This window comes from Toxorhynchites rutilus, chromosome 1 (genome assembly GCF_029784135.1).
Source record: "Toxorhynchites rutilus septentrionalis strain SRP chromosome 1, ASM2978413v1, whole genome shotgun sequence".
Lineage (NCBI taxonomy): Eukaryota > Metazoa > Arthropoda > Insecta > Diptera > Culicidae > Toxorhynchites > Toxorhynchites rutilus.
Genome location: NC_073744.1, coordinates 20,142,034 through 20,166,428, shown reverse-complemented (window position 1 = coordinate 20,166,428; position 24,395 = coordinate 20,142,034). Strand labels below are relative to the sequence as shown.

At 37.4% G+C, this 24,395-nt stretch overlaps 1 protein-coding gene across 1 annotated transcript; it reads right to left on the bottom strand.

Moving 5' to 3' along the window:
• Positions 1–637: 637 nt before the first annotated feature.
• Positions 638–18,483, bottom strand: LOC129762518 (acyl-CoA Delta(11) desaturase). The gene is made up of 5 exons (XM_055760828.1): positions 17,451–18,483; positions 9,066–9,402; positions 1,252–1,437; positions 964–1,187; positions 638–899 (listed from the first exon to the last, which is right to left on the bottom strand). The coding sequence occupies exons 1-5, from the start codon at positions 17,812–17,814 to the stop codon at positions 817–819; spliced, it is 1,194 nt and encodes a 397-aa protein (XP_055616803.1). The 5' UTR covers positions 17,815–18,483; the 3' UTR covers positions 638–816.
• Positions 18,484–24,395: the final 5,912 nt, after the last annotated feature.

Here is a 24,395-nt window from a genome sequence, read left to right as displayed (position 1 = left end):
ATTCTATCAAAATTCGAGTTCTAATCACAAAATGATCAACATATTCTGTAAAATGGTTCATGAATAGTTGAAGAGAGGTTCAGTAACGATTTGGCTTCGAAGTAACATGGGAGGTCTTGGAAATATGTAGAAATTCTTGGGGCGTCGGTTTTACCCCGATTTCCCCTACATTTTTATTTCTTGTCCAAATATGTTTAAATCATTGTTGAAATAGTGAGTACATGTATGAAATAAGCTGGACCTATTCAACTAGAATCGTGATCGAAATTTTCTCAAACGCACAAAAACGAAGCAAGAATCACATGATGTTTCGCATAACGAGGCTTGGTTTTGATTGAGGTCGAAGCCACCGGGGTCCCTTGGTTTGACAAAATAGAGCTTTGTCACTTTTAGATAGTTTATCATCTAGTAATCGGTTCTCATAGATGATATCGTCTATGTTGAAGGAACCTTTGTGACTAGATTGATGACTGAATTTATGTGGGTTGGTTATACGACGAAAGTTCGATCGCTAACAAGGTGTGTCTCGAGCACCATGTCACTAAACCTGGTGATAAACTCAAATTTTCTGAATTCATCTACTCAGAATATCTGATGGCAGACTAACGCAAAATGAATCAAATTAAAACACTGCAGATTGATTAAGGTAGTTTGTTACAAAAATTATATTATCGCATCTTGGTTTCCTAAAAAAAATAACGAAACCCGCCTTAGAACTATTACTAAAGCTATCCGATCCTAGCCTATCCACTTAACCGAAACAACCCAAAGAATTTGGTCGATCACATTTAAGAACAAAAGAGCCAATCATCCGGATTACAACGATTTGCACTTATTTTCGTTCGGATCCGGAACCTCAACCAGTTCCTTGATCGGAACGGTTAGGTGGGTTCCATCGCCTGCAATGAATTGGAATTATTAAAACACGCCGCGAGAAAAAAAATTGTGACAGCAATCACTAACCGTATTTCTCGATCATCGTCCTGACCAGCTCCTTCGATGGTTCCTTCAAATCGTACGCCCATCCAATCTTGGAGAACAGGTCCAGCCAGAAGGTGGTCACGTTGACGGAGTAGTTGCCAAGTTCGGCTGCCTTGTAGTCCCAGGGGAACACGTGGTGATAGTTGTGCCAGCCTTCGCCCATGGCGACAATCGAAACTGCCTTGTTCTCCACCGGTTGGATGCGTCTGTAAAATGTAACGCAGAAGGTTAGTGATCCGGTATATGTGAAGATGAGATTAATCGGTTTACTTGTCATAGGGTTTATTGCCGTAGAGATGCGCAGCGCTATTCACAAGCCAGGTGAAATTCAGGCTGAGGACGTAACGCACGAAGCACTGACTGAAGAAGGCCAGCTGGAACGTTTCGCCGAAGAAGTACCACGGGATGAAGGTGGGTAGGAAGAAACAGAACAAGATTTTCATCAGGATGAAATATCTGGAAGATGGAAACGAGAAATGTAAGCACATATTTTGATTATTATATCGAATTAATTTTTAAAGGTCGGTAACTGGGGGATATGTTTTAAGAGTATCAGACCAATCTTGAAAACATGTCTTAGTTTTTTATCGCTTTGCCATGGTCAATCAACGCTGCAAGCGGCGGTCTCTCGTGATCAAAGTGGTTCTCAGAAACAATGCTAATGATCCTTTAATTTGAGTCGAGATGACGAACTGATTTCGTTCTCAAGTGACATTCTGTATGTTTATTGTTTTATAATCATCTTAAATTTTCCGCACAAACTATATCATAGCTGAGAGATGCTGAAGGTCAACGCACAGCGGACAGAATTTGTCAACATTACCAGAGTGAATATAATTCATGGAAACTTTTTTATGAAATACTAATGATTTGCTTGCGTGCATTAGTTTTTTTTCCTCAGTAATCATGATGGGAGAGGTTGAAAAATTTATGAATTGTTGAATTCCAACACAACAGAACATTTTAGTATAATTTGTCACTTCTTCATATGAAGCACGCTGCATGCTCATAAACATCCAAGCACTAAAGGAACGCCGTGAATTTGCAATGTTTCCTTTTGTTAATGATTTAATTTCGCAACGAGTACAATCAGCTGAATTACTAGAAAAAATAAATTTCTATGTACCTGGGCGTCAACTAAGAACACGCAATTTGTTTCTAACCAAAACATCCAGAACAAATTATGCAAACAACGCACCTATCAATCGCATAATGCGTATATACAATCAGCACTGCGAATTAATTGACACAACAATGAATAAAAAACAGCTAAAAAGAAACATGTACCGTAGGAATAATATTTAACTTAAGAAAACATTGTAACATTAATATATAAGTATGTAGTCTACATTTGATTGACGAAAATGAATAAATGAATAAATAAATAAATAAATAAATAAATAAATAAATAAATAAATAAATAAATAAATTGTTAATACAATAATAATGAGATGTGTTCTTTTTTAAATTTCTGCGATTAACGGGTTGCTCATTCAACAATTTTGCTTGAAAAGCTCACCTTTTTTTAAGTTTTCTATGTTCACATCGTTGCAATGCAATCATCAAATTCTAGATAAAATAAAACTATTCGCCATTACTCATGTTTTGACATTCAATCGCTTATTTTGTTTTGATTAGTTTTCGGTTAGTTACATTAATTCATGGATTCTGGGAGAAATGAGTTCATTCATTCGAAAATATATTGATAGCGACTCTTAGTTTATATATATTTTATTTTAGTTATTGTTCTAATCTATCAACGTGTCACTTCTCACGTCTTTACTGTGACTAGAACGTGGTTTAACCACTGAACTTTGTCGGCTACACAATAAAGAAGAGAAGCATTTCGATCGATCCTTTGGGAACAGTAGCAGACTCCTCGGAGGAAGAGTTGGTCGTTGATTAATGAATTTAATAACGTGAATTCTTTCCCCATGATGACCGTGCTGTGGTGACAAATTGCATAGCCGTCTCGTGGTACAATCACAGGTTTTGTGTGTATTAGATACGCTTTCATTCGTTTTTACCGTACAATGAAAAATTTTAAAAGAAAAAAAAACGGTGGTGAAATTAAGCATAATTTATCGCATCGTTTGATTACATAACAGTTGAATGAGTTGAATGACAGCATCCTCTAGCTTGGAGAATTAAATTTGTCTGCGCAGTCTCTACTGTGCGCATCGGAATATCTGCATACAATTTATTTAAATTTAACTCGTTATCAAACTTTCATATTTTGTTTTACACAATTTAACACTTAATTCAAATAACGCACGTGTCATTTTGAGAGGGTTCTGGAGGCGAAATAAAATTAGTGTCTTACTGGTTTGCCATTCGTGATAAGGCATGAAAAAAAAGGAAGGCGATCTATCGGAAAAGGTAATTAGTGAGTGGTAATCAAGCCGGTTATTCTTTTTCCTCTTGTGTTTCAGCCTGTGTTGGAATAAATCATCTTTCGGACTTCGTTGTATTAAAAAACCTACACTCGAAATTAATTTTAGCACATGTTTTGTCATCCCGATTTATTACATTAAATGAGTCAAAAAAAAACAAATGTCATAACTCTCAAACACTGGTATAACATTTGTATAATATATATGAGGGGCTCAAAATGAAAGGGTCGATTTGTCTTCATCGACTCTCTCTTTTGCTCATTACTTAGCTGCAAACACAGTTCCTGTATTTAACTGTATTTAAGCTGTATTTAACAATGTGGAAGATAGATCAGAATATCATCTATTGGATTCTATAGCATACTCAAATTGGAACGTTTTTGCAGGCGAGTTATTAGCTCAAGAAAAAAGTCGATGAAGAGATATCAATCAAGCCACTTACACCCCTTTCCTTCTGAGCGCCTCATATGGTATAGCAATATAAGATCAATATAAGCGGCGAAACAAGAGACACATTGCAAATAAGCACGCATTAAAGCTTTTCGCATACTGTACTGTGAAGGATATAGATTCACTTTATGCACCCCTTTTCACTCTTAGAAAACACTTTCCAACTTCATTTTATAATGAGGTGTAATATTATCACCCAAAAGCACCAGTAGCTATGTGAATAGCGTAGTCGTGTAAAACAGTCTTGCATTCTAGCCGGCCTTGGTTCGATCCCCGTTGACATCATTTGTACTTTTTTTTGAGTGCAATCCCGAAAGAGATGAAAAAGTAAAAGAGAAAAAGATGTCTGCTCCCATACAAACAAACATTGAAATGCTTTTCAAACAGATGCTTGTATTTGGTAATTTCACTGAAGATAAAATGTTTTCTGCCAACGCTAGTTCGGGTGTATATAGGGTATTTGATGTAGGATTGGGCGATCTTTATAAAAAGATAGATCTTGACGAACCGATTTTCCAAACGGCGTAAGGATCGATCCACTGATTAAATCGGTAACAAAGAATCGATCTCTGCCGAATCGATCTTTGAAAAATCGAAATCTTTTCTATCAATTTGTCTGCTTCTTCTATAGGAGTGTCGTCTTTTCTTTAAATAGGGAATAAAAATTTATTATTTATATTAAAACATCAAAAGCATTTACTTTTGTTCCTCAGCATGCAGGCCACAAAAATTTTAAAGTTCAGAAAAATAAATATTTTTCAGGGCATTCATCTTGTGCCGTCAAGGAGTCGTTTTATTAAATACATTAATTGGAATTTTTTTTATTAGAAATTCAGCAACTGGTATCTGTCCAGAACTCAGCTGACAACGATACCATAAAAGACAATCGTGCCATACGTCTGTCATTTAGTTGAAGCCGATTCTCGATTTTAGCGCCAGTTCTAAAAAAACAACATTTGCCTGGAATTGATGTATACATCTAGTTCAGTGATCCTATAAGCCGCTGGTTACAGTACATCCCCTCAGTAGCTGCCACTAATTCTGTCTATGTCAGCATTTGTACGGATGTAAATCGTAGAAGAAGCGATCCTAGTGTTGACATAATGTTGGAAAAAATTTTATATGTGGTCTTTGGTCAGATTGAAATTGATTTATACTGAAAACCAAATCTACAAAATGATCGAAATCTAAGATCGAAAAAATCGAAAGCAAAAAAAAATCGATTTTCTCGAATAAAAAAGATCGATCTGAAAAATCGGAAATCGGAATGGAAAAGATCGCTCTTCTGAAAATCGATCCAATATCGCCCAATCCCATTTTGATGTTGGTTTGTCCACTTTTTTGGAATGCCCTAATTCAGCACACCTGTGTGTTTTCAAATGTTTCCAAACATAAAAATAAAATTATCTTTTTCACGATTCACAGTAATTTCATAGGATATTATTACGGATTCACATGTTTCAAAGGTTTATAAAATCCACCTTCTATTCGTGTCAATGCGCCCCTCATTTGAGCTAGATTTTAATAAACCACCAGATGATTATTTGGTCCGTATTGAGACCTTTTCTGGATTATAACACTTACAAATATTATAAACACTTGCACTCCATTCGTATCAGATTGATATATCTAAATCATGTAATTAATGCATCTCAATGACCTCAGTTCTGATCATGGTTTGTCCGATGCACTAATGTTGGTTTGTCCACATGATTACTATGGCGACCGCTTGGCGCGCTGCAGTTTGCTTATGGTGTCTGCAGCGAAAAAATGAAAAAATACATACAATTTTTCGTTTTTCAAGGTTTTTTTATTAATTTTTTCCCAAAAATACAAAAAAAAAATCAACAAAATTAAAGCTTTCCAACCCTTTTACAATTCCTTTCTCGACACCACAATGTTATTCCGATTGTTATTTTCCAGTATTTATAATGTTCCACAACAGAATATTGTGCAAAATTTTCTCATAGTTCAAATGAATGCAATTAAATTGTTCTAAGAAGCGTACTTTTGAATTGGGGTCATGGCGAAAATTGGGGGTCAAGAAGTGTTCAACTTTCATAGTTGAGGTTTGAGCTTGATGTCATAGTTGGGAATCAATGAATCGTGAGTTGTTTGATGTCATTTTTTCCCGCAAGCATTTGATTTGAGATCCATTTTTTTATTGGATTGGCGCTTGCAATCACAATTAGCAAAGCTCAAGATCAATCTTTGAAATTGTATAGATTATATTCAGTTGCGAATTGTTCCTCTTCTGGTCAAATGTACATTGGATGTTTCCGTGTTAGCAAACCAGATAGCCCTTGTATCTTCGCTGATAATGGAAAAACAAAAAATATTGTATACTCACAAGTATTTCAAAATAAAACTCATATGAAGTATGTGCTTTGTTGTGCTACTCATTTCTCTACCATACAAGAACAATGGGCCACAACAAAGCAGGTACAGGGTACAGCTTGTAAAATTTGAAATAAAAACAACTTAAATGGAATCAAAATGGAATTTAGGCGCAAATCAGTTATTTTCTTATTTATTTTAATTTAATAAGAAAAAATGTCCACGTGGACAAAGGGAGTAGGGGGATGAAAATGTCCACGCTTGTCCACGGAGGGGGAGGGGGAGTCTAAAACCGTGCTTTTCTTGTACACGTGGTATGTGGACAGCCCCTAGTTGCTTAAACACACCCAAAATCGGACAAACTAACAGCATTTACCCTAAACCAGATGAAAATAAAAATGACAGATCTTAGCAATCAGTGAATATGAGCAGATGAACTTTTGTTCATCAAAATATTTTCAAATCCATTTTCCGCCCAGTGTCATGATCAGTTCAGTTTTTGGTTTTAAGAGACTTTAACCCGATGGTCATTCGTCCCTGTTCCAGTGTCATAATCTTCTTTGTTATTGAATACGTCAGAATTTAATTTCATTTTGGTGAATTAAATATCAATCTACTTCTAATGAATGAGTTTATATTAAATGACAGTAACTACAATCACTCGGTATATTCATTCTGAATACGCCGTTGTTACCGCCTTGAAATGAAATTGAGCGCGATATCTTGCAGAGTTCGTTTCATAGAACTCTGACGACCTGACTTCTTTTTAATTTTTGAAAACTGATCCACATTCATTACTAGAAACGATATTCGAATCGATTGTGGTGAATTCCAATTTGTTTCCTGAGACATTCAAAGTATGAATATTTAACAGCGAAGTTTTGAACGTTACTCAATACCGTATACATTATTTCAGCCAATTTGTTTATGCATCAGCGGTATGAATATCATACTGACATTCCTTCCCTTCCCCTGGTAACTGTAAGGACGTGGCCGGCGTCGTTATTGACTATTTAAAGCTCAGGCCAATCAAGGAGAACAACTACAAAGTGTGCACTCTACCCAACATAATATATACTGCGTTCGTTGCGGCCAAGTTCTATTTTGAAGCCCCATTGAAAAGCCAACGTCGTCAGGAGGAAAGATCGTCAAGGCTCTTGTGTTTTCGGAATCTACTGTAAATACCGTTCACAAACGCTACCGGAAAACATTGATGTTGGATCGCGCAAAGCCAACCACACGTAGAAGTAGAACATGCGAGTATAACCGGAAACTACGAGTGAAGATCATCAGGACGCCCTTAATAGTCCTGAGTTTTCCGGACGTGATTTGGCGAAAAGATCCACTGCGACGCACATTTCAGTTCAGCGAATCTGTATGCGTGAAGAATTTCGGTTGTAGCATGGCAGCAAACATCCCAACAGGACGCTGCAACAGAACCTGGTTGACAGAAACCGTCCACGTTTGAACCAATTACTACGGATGTATTCTGATGGACCCTCTAGCAGCTTGCGTGTATTTGTTACTATTTCTTCTTCTTTCTCTTTGTACTCAAAGACTCTAAATCTTATGATTCATTTATCTCCAAATCTGCTACTACTTGCTTGCTTGTTGAATTATAGATACTTTGAACTTTTATGGTTCATTCGTCTCTAGCCCTGAAAAGAACCCATAAGGACAAATCACTCCAAACAAAGACACTTCATTGTCGTTTAACGCCCCTCAGCAAACCATGTCTGCTTTCGGCACCACCAAACGAAGATCTGTTGATCTGCTACTACTATTTTCCCCCAGGCGCCTTGATTTTGTGTCCGTGTTCGGGAACACATATTCCGATCACCATAAATGCAAGCGAGTAAAGAAGTACTCGCAGCTTACATGTATCTGCTATGACGATATCTCCGGGCGCATAAATCTTTCGTCCATGTTCGGGAACACATATGCCGATCAGCACAAAAACAAGCATTGTTAATGATGTTAAAATTGGTAAAATTGTTTATTATGGTTCAAATACTTTGCCTTCAAACCAATTTTTGAAATTTTTGGATCAACAAGTAACAAGCATATAATGTGTAGACATTTTATCTTTCGAATGAAGTGATTGTCATACCATTCCGCTCAGCCGGCAAAAAAGTAATACCGCTCATAATCTAGGTTCTCCAATGTTCTCGTTTTCGAAACTTTAAACTTACACCTCAGTATAGAAATGAGAGACGTAGTCCTACGTCAAAAACAAACGGGTATCATTTACGAAATACGAAAACGAGTACTAACATGACAGTTTGATATTGCAACCATCCGTAAATAAATTTCTTCCGAATGATGTGGTAATAACTGAATTCGTTAGGACCAAAATAGAAATTGCTCAAATGTAAAGCAATTTTCCTGTCATTCACAAAACAAACATACGTTAGTCGTCGCACCGTACATTGCGTTTACCAATTAAGAAAGCGGCACGAATACTTCCAAGCGTTACTCTGTTTTGAACTGGGACCTAGCCCAATAAGATCTCTTTCGAAATCGTGTGATGTTTTATCTCCTCCTTTGTGTTGTCTTCAACTCGTGCGTTATTCGAGACTGACTTTTATTTTAACACATTCGTGGATCGTTGAATAATCAACGGTTAGTCTGTGGGAAACGCCATCAATGGCGAATTTTCTACTCTCTGCTTCAGCTGATACGTGTTACTCATAGTTGGACTCCACTGCCATTGTCACGGGCAAGTCGGGAACTTGGACGTCGCATGACACTGTTTCCCCCTTATATATAACGTCGAACGAGAATGTGACACTTGAAGAAACCATTTGAGTGTAATGTCTTTGACCGCCAGCGGCGGCTGTTACGCGCGCATAGATGGTTTCATAACATCCAACGCATGTACTTCTCGATAGCCTCAATACTCACTTGTGATGAAACTGTACGACCGGATCGCTCACGATGTCACTCATATCTATCAGATGGCCCTTTTTTATGCATTCCGGGTGCTTCCGGAGCATCAGCCAGCCGACGTGAGCATACAGGAAGCCACGGTTCGAGTTGTGTGGATCGCCATTGGTTTCCGAGTACTTGTGGTGGATCCGATGGTCACGCACCCAATCGTAGATGGTGTTCTGACCGGCGATCGAGTAGCAAACCATGAGGATGATTCTGAGCGGTAGTTTCGCCTTGTAGGCCTTGTGGCACCAGAGTCTGTGCACACCGGCTGTCACACCAAAGCCGGCGCAGCCTCCCACGAAGAAACCTGTAACGGGATGGGAAGAAGAATGTTGTTTAATCGTACACACTCTCGTATACTATGGAAATATCAATAATTGAGTGTTTGAACGTAGCAAAGATGACTTTATCTGGACACATAAACGCTAAATGGCACACAACTGATTGTCATGATTGCATCGTCGCTCGGAAGCACCGCACACCGCAAAAGCCCATTTTCTTATAGCCGCATTTTATGCGTTGACCTTCGACCTCTGCTGAGGTTTGATTGACAATACACAATGAATACGATGCGTTGTTTCTCGCGTATTTTTTCGCTTCCTCCGGTGCTTCGTCGTAGTCCTTATTTTGCCCCTTTGCAATTCAAGCCTGTTTACATCACGAGGGGCGACAGAGGCGCAGAGCTTTGTCGGCTCTTAGATGGTCGTTGAGGTAGGCTAAACGGCTTGGGGCAGGTTGGTGTATACGGCATAGTTTTGTGTCTGTTTTTTGTTTCTCACTCTTTCGCATGGAAACCTACCATCGAGACAACGGTAACGATACCGTGTGGTGTAATTCGGAACGATCAGACTCAAACGCGATTTTGATGAATGATTAAAGTTTATATAATGTAGGATACTCTGGCGAAAAACGCGTAGCTGCTGAATTTTTCGTAGGTATTTAGCCAATCAATGAATCGGCGACTTTCATTTCAATTCATTAAGAAATTTAGGATTGGTTCGAGTCTGTGGTTGTTACTTTCTCGTTGGACATGGCGAATAGCGTATGTAATGTGAATGCTATGTTTTGACTTGCTTATAAATACTTATGGTTAAGAATGATAGTTATGGTCCTAATTCAAAATTGAATTCGATGGACACTACTGTCTTGATTCGTACCTTTTTTTTATTCTGTTTCCAAGTCCAAATTTGAATCCTCTCAAACGTATTTTTCATAAGATTATTATTACCTACCACCTTCCGCACAATTTAATTGAAATCTATCGTGCAATCTGATGTTTCCGCATTGTATAATGCATCTTGTGTTACGTTCAATCATCGAACGTATGCAGAGAAGAGAATGAAAAATTATTCGATGCTGTGTTGAATACCATTAGTGGTCTTAAGGAGTCAGCTAATTCGATACTCATTCCAATCAATACTGTAGTGTTTAGGCTTTTATCTTTTATAACCATCTTTTCTATGCGTAAACTCTGAGGCTCAACGAAAAGCACTGCTTCAGCCATTCCAAAACATTCATTCGCTAGACATTGATTAACAATTTTTTGTCGATACCTACTCACCAATAAAATTTAATCAACTAGTTTATTTGGTTTGTTTTGATTTTTCTATCAGAAAAACAAAACTTAGATGTGAATCAATATGAATATCGCACCACACGCTGTTGGTCAACATGATCAGTATCATCAACAGCCAGCTGAAAAGATTATGGCCACTACATTTTCAGATACACATGATATACTGTTAATGGGTTTACTAGAGGGGGCAAAAGCGTGTATGGCAGAAGAATGAAGTTACAACAGAAAATCGGTTGAGTATTCCTTCTCTTATGCGGTGGATAGGGACCACATAAAATAGGTTCATGTACAAAATAATTTAAAAATCATACAAAAACAAGTAATGCGCTAGCTATCAAGTCAACAATGATAATGGTCAAACTGCCGCTACACTACTGCTTTGGTTCCTACCGATTGATTTTGATTCCATAGAAAGTGAAGATGGAAGGGAGAGCAATTAGTTTCGAGTAACGAGTTCATAGCTGAAACTAATGCATTTTTGGAAGATTTTGATATGAAAAAAAGCAGATGATTTGATTTCAGTTTTCAGTGTTTTGACGGTTGTCTTGCTGCAGTATCGTTGATGTTTTCTGTCACTTGCCGCTTTTCGAGAAATGCATGTATCAAATTTTATGGCCCGGCTCCAATAGCTCATAGTATACGATTCTTTAATCTCCTGAATCCTGTAACGTTCGGTGCAAGTAATTCTGTTTTCAACACACAATTACACACAATATCATTGGCATTAAAACCTCAGACAATAGTAAAAACATTTAAAAAAATTGAAAAATGATAAGCGGGAAGATTTAAGATTACAAATGGGCGGAAAAGTCTCGGGATTTTGAGTGAAAACAATAATTTTCTGGGCAAAGCCGTATTTATTCCTCAACAAAGTTTCCTTCGAGAGCAATACCCTTGGTATAGCGATTTTTCAACCTTTCGAGACCCTTTCGGTAGTACAAAAGGTCTGAGTCTATGAAATATGCCTCAGTGCCACTCTGCAGACTGCCTCCAACAACGTCAAACCGACTGTTGAATCATCAACGCGCGGCTATTTTTGGTAGAAGATCAGCAAACGCTCAGCTAACATTCATAACATCACTTAACGACCGTTTAAAACGAGTCGATGCACTTGTTTTACGATTTCTGAATTCGTAGTCTCTTTTGGCCTTCCAGAGTGAGGTGCATCTGCGATGCTTGTATGGTCCATTTTAAATTCACTAAATCCCCGATAAACTGTTGATATCGAAGGAGCAGAAGTTGGGACTTTTTAGCCCATGTATATTTGAAAGAATGTGTAAGAATAAATAATAAAATTCTTTATTATAAAACAGAAATTTGTATAAAATTAAATGTACTGACGGTCAACAATAAATTGAAATCAAGGTCAATAAACTTTTCTCCACTAGCAAAACTAAATCAATTCGAAAGGTATATAATTCTTATTAGGGTAAGACGGGGTGAGTTGGACATACGGGGAGATTTGGACCACCCCATTATCTCAAAAAGTACGGCTCAACTAGGATTTTTTATAATGCCATCTTCTATCAACAATGAATCGTATGTAACTAACGTAAAAAAACATTGGTAAAATTCGACAGGTGGAAGTAAATGGTAGCAGGAACACAGCAAGCACTTTGATTGTCAAAAAATTTGAATTTTCCGATCGTGGTTTTAAGGTTTTTCCCGCTGATTAAACTAACTTTTCGTGTACTGTGCAGTAAAGTTCTGTTCGCCTACAGAAGAGAAACAATTCGATGCAGCGAAACTGTAATTTTGATAACAACAAATGAAATTAATTTCATTTTAATTTTTGCATGTTGTGTGGGGTGATTTGGCCCTACAGGTTTGAAGCTCTTCCTGGGTCTAATTGATTCCAGGTGCCGCTGAATTACAAAAAAAAAAGGATAGGCAGACAACTTTGGAAGAAATAGGAGCTTGAAAGAACAACACAGGCCATCATGGGCGGATTTTCTTTGACCAAGCATCGAAAGTGTTTGAAAATGCTCGAACAACAGTGAAAAAATCTATGCCGAATTCGAAATGGTCTCAATCCAATTTTTCTGGTCTGGAATCTGGCCAAGACACCTGGTATCGATCACAAAACACTGTTACTGATTGTAACATTATTTCAAAATACTTTACATAAACATAAGTATGTTTTTTTCGATGAAACACACACTGGACCAAATCACTCCACAGACGGTCCAAATCACCCCGCATCAAATTTTAATGTCCAAAAATCATCTCTTTTATTTTATGATATATTTGGTAGTTTAAAGCTTGATATAATGATTAAACATTATTGATTAAGAGTTGAGAGTTTAATTAAAATTAAACGATCCATATCATGAAATCTCAACCATTATGAGTTGAAATTCCATGATATGAGTGAATGATTTTCCATCAAATATAATTTTCTATAAATTTTGTTATATAGGATAATTTTTCATCTCGAGAACAGCTAGTCTTAGGATAATAATGTCTGTATGGTTTCTCATACAAAATTGCGTGTGGAATCATTTTTATAAAGTATTTTAATTTCAGATATTTCTAGGAATCAATATTTATATTTGCATGAGATTGCCCATGCATCACTAGTCACTAGGACATTGTTGAACTTTTCTTGAGCCTAATTTTATGTCTTGAACTGTCTAAAATTTAGAAAGTACACTACTTAGAATAATTATGCTGCTCATTTAAAAGATTAGACAATTTTGCGTTGAACGCAGTTAATGAAACCAGGTAACTTTTGGATGTAGCGAAAGGAACAAGTTTAAAATATTGTGGTTTTTTGTTAATTTGCATGATACATGTGCAATGTTGCATGATAAACTGGATTGTTTCTATCAACTAAATTAAAGCTCTCCAACCACTCTACCATTCCTTCCATGACACCACACTATTATTATTCTTGTTATCTTCCACTAATTTGAATGCTTCACAACAGAATGTTATACAAAATTTCCTCGAATGGAAGCAATTCAATTGTGATAAGCAGCGTACTTCTCGAATTAAAATCAGTTTAAGGTAAAAACCGGTCTCGAAGAAAAGTTCAATAATTCTTTGGTAGTTAAGATTTGACCATAGGCGTGGAATGTTTTTTATGATCCTCTATCACCTAAATATTCCAGATCAGCAGTTTCGTATTGCGCTGACGACTAAAAGTGAATCGAGTTTGTAAATGAACCGACATTTTCTGTGACCGATCGTATTCCGGAAGCAAAGAACTACACTCGACAAAAAATAAAAATAGAGGAGCAAAATGCGACATCGAAGATTTTGAGTGATTTTTGAAACGCTATAACTCTGTTATAAAATCATGTATTCGTCAAAGCCACAACCTTGTATACATATTTTCAAGTTTGCGGTGGGCATAATTAACCATCGATTTGATGTGCGTTCATTATTTCATGAAATATTCCTAATTCAAAATCAAAGGATGATTTTTCATTCTATAGAGAATACCTCTATAGTGAATAGTTCTACTGAAACTTTCTATGAGCCAAATGGAAGCGAAACAATTAGGTTGATTGGATTGTTATTGGGCATTTATTTTCAAAATCTATAGAAACTTCAATTTATAAAATCAATAGAAACTAAAGCAAACAACAAACGCTTTATCTTTTCTTACAATGTCTTTTGTCTACAACGCCTATATACATCACAATAAAAATATGTACGTACGATATCTCTGAACTAGAAATTTGTAGCTTGAAAATGCTGTATTTTTTATCTTCATGTCATCATTTATATCGAAGCTACAGGTGTTCCAAAATCCCTTTAAAATTTCGGCCCTTTACTCCTCAATCTTGACAAAGGATCAATAGATATCAGTGCATGCTCCTTGCATGTCTTTTCTTTTCTTTAAATTCTTTTTAATTGATAAAAAATAATCCTTGCATAGAAAACTGTTCTGTTCGTTTTTATGCGCTTCAAAAACTTGAAAAGTTCGGCACCGATGGAATACATATTATGATTCAATATGCAATCCACTTCAAAGATTGTTGTTGCTACTGCCAACGCCTCAGGAATCTTTAAGATTTCCAGATTGAATGAGCACACTTCTGAAATTATGCTGTGAACGTAATTAATTTTCTAGTATTGAATGTGTATGCTATGTGATGGCAGCACATTTTTTTGAAAGTGTTTAAAAATCGTGAACTAAAATTGTATCTGATAATGATTTTAAATCCATTTACTTTATTCGATTGGGATTGCTCAAGATCAATCTTTGGAATTGTATGAAAAAAATATAATTTTTGTTTTTTTTGCATTTTTGGGAAGCTTATGCCCTCAGAAATGTTGTACTAAAAGGATTTTTCGATATATAATTTCGTTGGAAAGTTACATCCAAGAGTATGAGGTCACCTCAAGGGATACCGTATTGCTGTACGAATTTTCAAATGCGTTTCTCTCGAAACCATGTTTTTTCAACTGGTGGTCTCGATATCTCAGGATCTACACGACCGATTTGGCAGAACTTTTTTCTATGTTTTTTGAGCTTCTGAACAGCGATTTTGCATGAAAAATAACTCATTTTTAACAAAAATGGCCGCCATTTTGGAATTTTTCGAATTTTCAAAAACCCCTATGTAACGCTTCAGGTATTGTTCAAAAGTTTCAAAATATTAATCGGAATTTGTTCTACGACACCCCGTTGCTTCAGAACCGATACCACCAGCATGGTACCGATTTTCAGAAAGAATTTACGCGTCCAGCTGTCAACAGCGTAATAATCATTATTCATGCACTCAAAAAATGCAAAATACATCTTCAAATATACCTTAAACAATAACCAAAATATCCGAACGCTCCATTTTATTCCTAACAACCGAAAAAAAATCACGAAAATTCATTATTTTTCGACCATTAGACAGGGTTCCCCCCTTGAATGGAATTGAAATTTAATTTATGCGCAATTCAGTTATTTTCTAAATTATTCTAATAAAATGAGGAAAAATGTCCACGTGGACAACAGGGGAGTGGTATTAAAATGTCCACGCTTGTCCACGGAGGAGGAGGGGGAGTCTAAAATCGTGCTTTTTCTGTCCACGTGATATGTGGACAGCCCCGTATTAGTTTGGAAATATTAGGCGATTTGCTTAGGTGGTCCAAATTCCCCCCTTTTCTCCTACATCAGTGAAATCCATGCGTCTAGATATCCTTCAAAGTTTTAGTGGAATTTTCATTTATTATGAATCGATCTCGGCAGGGGTGCACTAATAATATATTTATTTAACACGTTGATTGAGCCCCTTGTCAGTGCCTAGGGACTGACGTTGAGCTTTTCGTTAGAAAAACGTTGATCACTGGGACTGACAGATAGAAAATAAGAAAATATAAAAAACATGGTTTGTTTTTGAATGTTTTCTTCTTCTTTTTAAATGGTACTAACGTTCTTATTGGAATTTCGCATAGATTTCTATGCCAAATAACACGTCTTGAATGCATTCTGAGTGGCAAGCTCTAGAATACGCGTGACCACAGTGCAAATCGGAGGAAATTTCTTTGACGAAAAGGCCACGGGAGCGGCTTTTTTGAATGTTTTACGATATGTGACTACTTTCTAGTCGAATTTCTGACTATTTTCTTTCTATACAAGAAATATCTTTGAAAGCGGGGCTGAATGTAAAATGTAACAAGAACAATTCGAGGCCCAACGTGTTAAATATATTTTACTAAAATGAAAAAGGTAAAGAATACCTTTTTAAAATCTAACGAGACAAGTGAAACTTTAAAGATGTTGTATACATCACATACTCAACATGAGCTTGCCATCGTTTTTGTCACAACTTCTTAAATTGCAATGCCCGCAAAGCTGAACTAGTTTTTCCTGCTCTCAACAAATAAGTTAATAATTAAGTAACAATAATTGGATACGCATTCAATATATCCTTAATGCGAATAAGAGCGACGCATAGTCGAAACATATCACATTAAATAACTATGCGTATCAATCAACCCAATGTCTTCCAAAGTCAAATTGGCAATAAAACATAAGCGAAACTTACAATAAATGCGAAATCGAAAGCACTCCCCGACGGTCGCGAACCCCACAGTCAAACTCTTATATAAATTCCGAGATTTCATTCCTAAACCTTGCTCAATTGCGTTGAAATACCAGTTTCTTTTTCCGTGACGACCAACCATAAAATTCGTCGGATTTCGGCAATCAATTCCGGCATCTTACAAAAACTGCGGTGAAGAATTTATCATTTTAATGATTTTTATTCTAATACAAAACCAAAAACCATGGTCGCAAACGACAGCATACGACACAAACCGGAGACAGCAAAAAAAAATAATAATAAGAATCGACCAGTTGCGAACCAAATTGTGCTGTTATAAATTTTACGATTATCAACCTGTTTTGTTGGTGTGACCCCCGTGATCTGATTCTATGTTTGTATCATTAGCATCATTCGGGAAGTTTGTGGAGCAATTAGCAGCAGAAGAACAACCGAGCGACAAACTGACAGAATCCAAAGAATGGCGTAAAGTTCGGCTTTTTCCACAATTGTGCAGATATATTTTGTTTATGCTACACTTTAGCATTATTTGTTTCATGGGGAACTTTTTTAAGGAAATACCGGGAATGCAACACATTTTGAATGTCGAATCCGATCAGGTTATTTTGAATTTGCATTTTTCGCGCTTTCATTCACGTGACCCAGTCCAGCCGTTCATCGGCATGAAAAATGACCATAAATTTATTCAGAAAATCCTGTTTGGGACTAAAACATCTGTGAATATTTTGTTTCCTGTTTAAAGGCGTAAGCTAACCCAACGAAACTTACCCCACAGATAGGTGACCAGGGTTGATCGTAGCACATAGTGCAGGAAGGAACCGATCGCGACCAGGTGGAACAGTCCAATCATCAACACATTATTCCACTTAATCTCGGCTTCGAACTCATACCCGAACCTATCCTGCAGGATCCTGGTCAATCGGTGGCCCCATGCAGTTTGTTTCCACTTGTTGTAGTGGTTCAGGTAGGCATCGACATCCTGTTTGGTGATGCGCTGGTCATCCCCCAGGATAATCTCGTTGTTGTTTGAATCGCTGATGACAGCCTTTGTTTTCACTTCCTTTGCTTCCATGGTATTTTCGGCAGAATTGCCAGCAACGAACTGCATGGTGTTAACTATTCCCACTGTCATTTCCGAGTGCTAGAACACAACTATTAACCACGGACAGAATGTCACTGCACCTTGCTCTTCTCAGTTGAGACAATTCACCAATCAAAACACATATCCATTCCGCGGGAGGAAGCACCTATGAAAACACGCGTTCCGCGGTTGATGCCGTTGCGACCGAATTTTGTGACGTGACCGCTCGCTTCAGACTCCGCCAACGAAGTGATGCCCCAAAAGCAGTATTTTGGCCTGGCCTATACTCTTTCCCAACTCCTTCCTCAAAATTTGTTTCTTTTCTCTTTTCGGCTTCTTGTTGTCGCTTAGGTGGTTTGGTGGTTTTCTCGCTTATTCGCACAACTTCATGCTAAATTTCCACCGCTCTCGTGCGTCACTGGATGTTAATGTGTATATCTGAAAACAGTTTAACTCTTGCGGCTCTGATACTTTGGATTCCACGAGAGGATCGCCAGTATTAAACAGAAGCTCAACACGAGGTTCACTTCTAGTATCTTGGCTTAACCACTTGGGGATCAATGTTTGGGTGCTTTTGAATGAGGCGCTACTGAAGAAGGGTGCGACCTCACAGGCAAGGTGAGACGATCCGGTGGAATTTTATTATGATCTTCGAAAGGGCGCAACGCAAGCTGTTTTATAATACACTACGCCCTGCTATTTGGGCCAGTCGTTAGGTGGAGAAGATTCGTTGCAATGATATAATGTTTTCGTGGCGTTAAGTCGAGACGCGTCAGTCGACCAATGTTAGCTCGGAATATCTTTTCCGGTTGTGACAAGGGGTAAACATACCTGCAACGTGTAAACTGAGTAAATAGTGTGTACAAAATCTATAGACTATTACAGCGTTGATTCTAGTAAGATTGCAATCAACAGAGACACGTCAGTTTGTTTCAAATTTTCATGGTAATCGAAAATGGTAATTTCCGCATTGTTATCGCGGAGATAAATCATGGTTATGCGGAAGGAGAACAGCACGCGGAAGCTCTTCGAGGTTCCGCGTTGTGATTCGATATTTTTTACACGATTTAGGTATGTTCGCATACAAATAAGGCTACTTCCCCACCAACACGAGACTTCACCACGATGTGGAGGTAAGCCACGTGCATCAAGAGGATCTCGTATGCAAACTTCTGTATACCTAACGCAAACACGAGTCCAACCAAGCGGAAGACCGCCTTACCCATTGAGTTTCGCATATAAAACTACACAATTCATTAGATTGAATGCAAATTAAAAGTAACTCTTTCCCTACAGAGATATTTTCAGATTCAATTGAAGAAATCGGGAAAAAAGAATCATCAATTTGAGAGCCTCCCTATTGAACCGGTAACATTTTCGTTATCTTAAACAGAGATCCACTCACGTGTATTCAAAACAGGGAAAACAATTTGCATTTCATTCCTCCTAAAACCTGAAAAACAAGCTCTAGACTTGTTTTGATGATAATGGATTAACCTAATATCCCTTCAGAGGTTTAAATTGGTTGATTTATCTAATAGATATTACTTTCCATCCGTAGTGAACCCGTTTGCAAAACTAAAAGCTTCTTTTTAATATTACAGTCATAAATTAGTCTACAAATTAATATCGCACAATAGTGGAAAACTCGAGAAATCACATCGGAAGAGCTTGGTTCTCTCTGTCAAGCAGTACCCAAAAGACGCTTTGAGTTGCAGCTCACCAAAGTCGATAAAGTTGCATTTTCGAAAAAACACTGCATAAGCTTCAACCTATGCTTCAAGAAAAGCTACGTTTTTGGCATGTTTTTCTATTTATTCTTCTATATCACATTTCAGCTCTATACATTTCTTCCTTCATGTTTCCAACATGACCAAATATTACTATCAAGTGATTATACGTTCCCGTTTCTAGTCAAACTAGAACTTTCGTACCTTTCGCGAACGGATTGCGCAGACAGCAAGTAAAATCTAAAAAACAAACCTACTTTATTCGTTAAATTGTTTACTTGTTTTACTACCTTCTCTGTTTGTATGGTAAGCAGAAAAACAATGCTGCATAAATTTCTAGTATAACATATATGACGAAGTTCATGCCCACTCGTCTTAGGAATTGGCAGCACCATCTCGGGTAGCAGTGAAACGTTGTGGGTTTGAAGACATGAGTCATTTAAGCAACTTTGCAAACTTGATATATTAAAAAAAATTAGACTACCAAGACCCACATTTTTTTTCTTGATTTTATACAAAAAAGACGGGTGGGTAATGTCGGGGACATAACCGGAGTGACGTAGGACTATACAAAGGGGACAGCTTTTGTTAAATATATATTTTAAATATATTGTTTTATTTTCTTCTCCTACGTGAATACCTACCTATCTACCTGAAAAATGGATTAGTTTGCTGTTTACTCTTTATGAATATGTTGATGGTTCTGAAAAGAACCTTTGGTGTTGTGTTTTTGTTATCACTCGATATTCCCATCTTGTTCGGTTAAACATTCCTGTTTAGCTGTTGCGTTTACCACTCGCCACAGTTTTCACAGTTGGAAAATTTCTTCCCATCCAGCTTGTGACATATTGTTCAGTAAATTACATTTAATGCGACGTGCCGGAGAAACACTTTGCCACTCACTGAAACTAATTGTTGTCTTGATGAGCGCCGAACCGAAGCTGCTCTGTTCTTGATGCGGGTTTTCTGATTGTCGTGAGCAGCTTTACAAGCGAACTCGAGCACTCCGAGGGCCGAAACTCTATAATCGCTGTTAGGTATACTGGTGCTCCGGCACCAATCCGTTCGGCCTAGTTACCCTTGCGGAGCAATCAGTGAATGCGACCAACAGGGAACTGGAGACCTGCACGGTTCGAGTGAGACTTTGCCTTTCCCTTAACTTGTCCTCCTTTGTTACGTCCACACGTCCACGTTGCTGCTTGTTTTCTTTTTATGATGTGATGCGATACGATGTTAAACGATGCCGTACAACCACACGAGTTTACGGTTTGAAATAAAATAAGATATTTTTTGTGGTCCGCGTGTTTTATATCCTAGCGGTACACACTCACAGGATAGAGACAAATTTGCAGACTCAGCCAAAGGGGCCAGTCCAACGAGACGAACGAATGAGCGTTAAAAGGGAGCGATGGCAAAAAAATACTTTCATTACGATTTGTTCCCTCGTTGGATTCACATGCAGGCTAAAAAGGGTCCTTTTCATGATCCCAAATTATCTTCAATCTAAAGAGTTTATTGTTTTGTTATCACTCGATATCACCATCTTGTTCGGCTAAACCTTTCTGTTTAGCTATTGCATTTGCCACTCACCACAGCTTTCACAGTTGGAAAATTTCTTCCCATCCAGCTTGTGACATATTTTACAGTAAATTACATTCAATGGCACGTCGCATTACCACCACTCAGTATCGGATTGGAGGTAATTTCAACCTGTAATTGAATATTTGCGATGACAGTGGTACAGTGTCGACTTTCAATGTGGGTTCATAATTTGGACCCCGAACTCTATGTTTACAAAAATGTCCAACTAAATATGTCGCATTGCAGGTCCGTCCAATTAGCTAAATGTCGAGATAAGTGTAAATTACTGTACTTTCAATCTAGAAGCAATTTAAGAATTGGTGAAAATTAATAAGCTCAGAACAACTGCCAAATTCACATACTCATCATATCCTGGCAAACAAATTATGAAAAAATCAATTTGTGTTTTATTATTATTTTGGATATTGTTTTAGAAAGCATTGAACTGTATTTCCTAAACTCTTTTTTGGAAGGTTTAATGGCCCTGAAAAGCGCCTTGTTTTATGGAATGGTTCCTATTTAGAAAACTTAGTACTCGTGGTTTTGAAAAAAACCATTTCGAACGCCCTCGATGCCGCCTTGTTCTGGATTTGCCACCAAAGCAGTTTGTACGAAGAACAAACGTTTTTCTTCTGCTACCTGCTGCCGTTTTGCGATTGCGTTTGCGTCCGCCTGTTGTTGTCTTGATGCCCACCGAACCAAAGCGCAAGCAGTTTTGCCAGCCAACTCGATCACTTCGGCAGCCGGCGAAGAACTCTATAACGGCGGCTAGGTGGACTGGTGCACTGGTAATAACGCGCCCGGCCTAGCTACCCTTGCGGAGCAATTGGCGAATACACCTACGGGAAACTGCAGTCCAAAATGGTTCGAGCGGAATTTTGCCTTTACCTTCACTTCTCCTCCTTTGCCATGTCCAGACATGGCTGCTTGTGTTAGTTTGTTGATGTGTTGTGATGCGAACCGATGTGGTGTACGGTTTGAATGAGAATGATCGTTTCGGCAGCGGAGCGGGGATTTTTAAGCTGACTGGTTGGCTCGAGAATTACGCATGTGTGAGACTGCGACCAATGTTCCGTTCATTTTTTTCTTTTTCCTTTCCAATCGTGCTTCATTCTATTTCGCTGCTGCTCTGGTTGCCCGTTTTAGTCGGTACGATTTGAGGAGCACAAAATGGACCAATCAAAAATGGGCACATAGTGCATTTTGACAATGCTTGATATTTCACAATTATTCAATTATTTATCTCGAGAAAAATGAAATGTTATTCGTTATGATAGATGCGTAGATATATTTCCTATCAATTGATGCAAAAAACTTTGCGATCTATTGAGAAATGCTCGAGTTATAAGCGTTCCAAATCTTGCATTTTTTCCTACTTGTTCAGTGCCTAGATTTCCATTCCACCCCCTATATCTTCCGGTTAGACGTAGTCCTACGTCAAAAAATATAACTCAAAAACTATGATACCTACAAAATTCTGGTTAAAAAATCAAATGTAGAAAATTGTTCTAATTTTCATAAAAAAACCTAAAAAAAATTCCTGAAAAAAATATATTTCAAAAAATAAAAACTCAAACACAAAAAAAAATTCTCACATAAACTCTCTTTTTTGAATATTTCAAGCATGCAAAGATTATTGAAAGACCAATGTGTTTACACCTCCACCGTTTCACTGAGAAAACATAGAAAACAAACGTGTTTATATTAATAAAAATTGCAAAATATTTTCTGCTTCTCGTCATTTTTTATTTTCTCGATATTGTGCACGATATCTTGTTTGCATGTGTTATTTGATGTATGATACAAAAAATCTAGCACATCTGCAATAAATGTTAAATCCCTTCGTTCCATATTTTCTGCAGTGAGCCGATTCGAATTTAATTCTCTAATCGGAATTTCGCGGTGACGGCATTGAGCTTCGTGTTCCGTTATTGTGAAGCGAAAATTATGATGAATATTTAAATGAAATGAGCACATTCTTAAATGAAAATTCTGTATAAAAATAAGTTTTTCCATATCGAATATGTATTCTTTTTAACATACTCTACACGTTTTTTTCATAAAATGATTCGTTTTTTTTCTATTAATCCGTTTATTTTTACAGGCTCAGTTACATAAGTTTAAAGAAGCCAAACTCTTAACTATATTTCTACTAGCATATATTAACATGTTTTCTTAATTCTATCTATATATATATATAAAAATGGATTTCTGGCTGTCTGTCTGTCTGTCTGATTCTTATGGACTCGAAAACTACTGAACCGATCAACATGAAAATTGGTATGTAGGGGTTTTTGGGGCCGGCGAAGGTTTTCGTGATAGTTTGAGACCTCTCCTCCCTCTCTAAGGGGGGGCTGCCATACAAATTAAATACAAATTTCTGCATTACTCGAGAATTAATCCAGCAAATGAAACCAAATTTTTCATGTGAAGGTTTTAGGGTGCAATGAATGTTTCTATGGTGGTTAGACTCTCCACCCCCCTCTCTAAGGGGTGGCTGCCATACAAATGAAACACAAATTTCCGCATTACTCGAGAATTAATCAAGCAAACGAAACCAAATTTGGCATATGGAGGTTTTAGGATGCAATAAATATTTCTATTGTGGTTAGACACTCCTCCCGCTCTCTAAGGGTGAGCTGTCATACAAATGAAACACAAATTTCTGCATAACTCGAAAACTAATCAAGCAAATGGAGCCACATTTGGCATGTGAAAGTTTTACGGATCACGAAACGTTTCTATGATGAATACACTCCACCCCCTCTCTAAGAGGGGCTGCCATACAAACGAAACGTAAACTTCTGCATAACTCGAGAACTAATCAAGCACAATCTACGATGTGAGGGTTTTTGGGTATGAGAAATGTTTTTATAATGGTATGACACCCCTCTCTCCTATGGAATGGAGAGGGGGTCCCATAAAAATATTACACATATCGGAAAGAATTGTCCGATTTAGGGCTGTCTTTATTCTATCATATTTTTTGTATAAAACATTTATTCCATGTAACGGAGAAACATGTTATTTGCAAGTGGTTGAAAAATCTTGAACTAGAATTGTGTCTCAAAATAATCTGATATTATAATGATGAGTTTTGTTAGAAATACTAGGAATTTTATAGTAAAAGGTAAATTCAACGGGGTCGAATAGAAGATCAATCAATGAACTGTTCTGCGATTGAACCCATGAACTTGCTCATAGTAAGAAAACGTGAATGTTTGAAGTATTGATAACAAAAAACAAATTTTGGGCGGGACGAAGTTTGCCGGGTCAGCTAGTTGTTAATAAAATAGGAAACCGATTACTCGCTGTCGACTC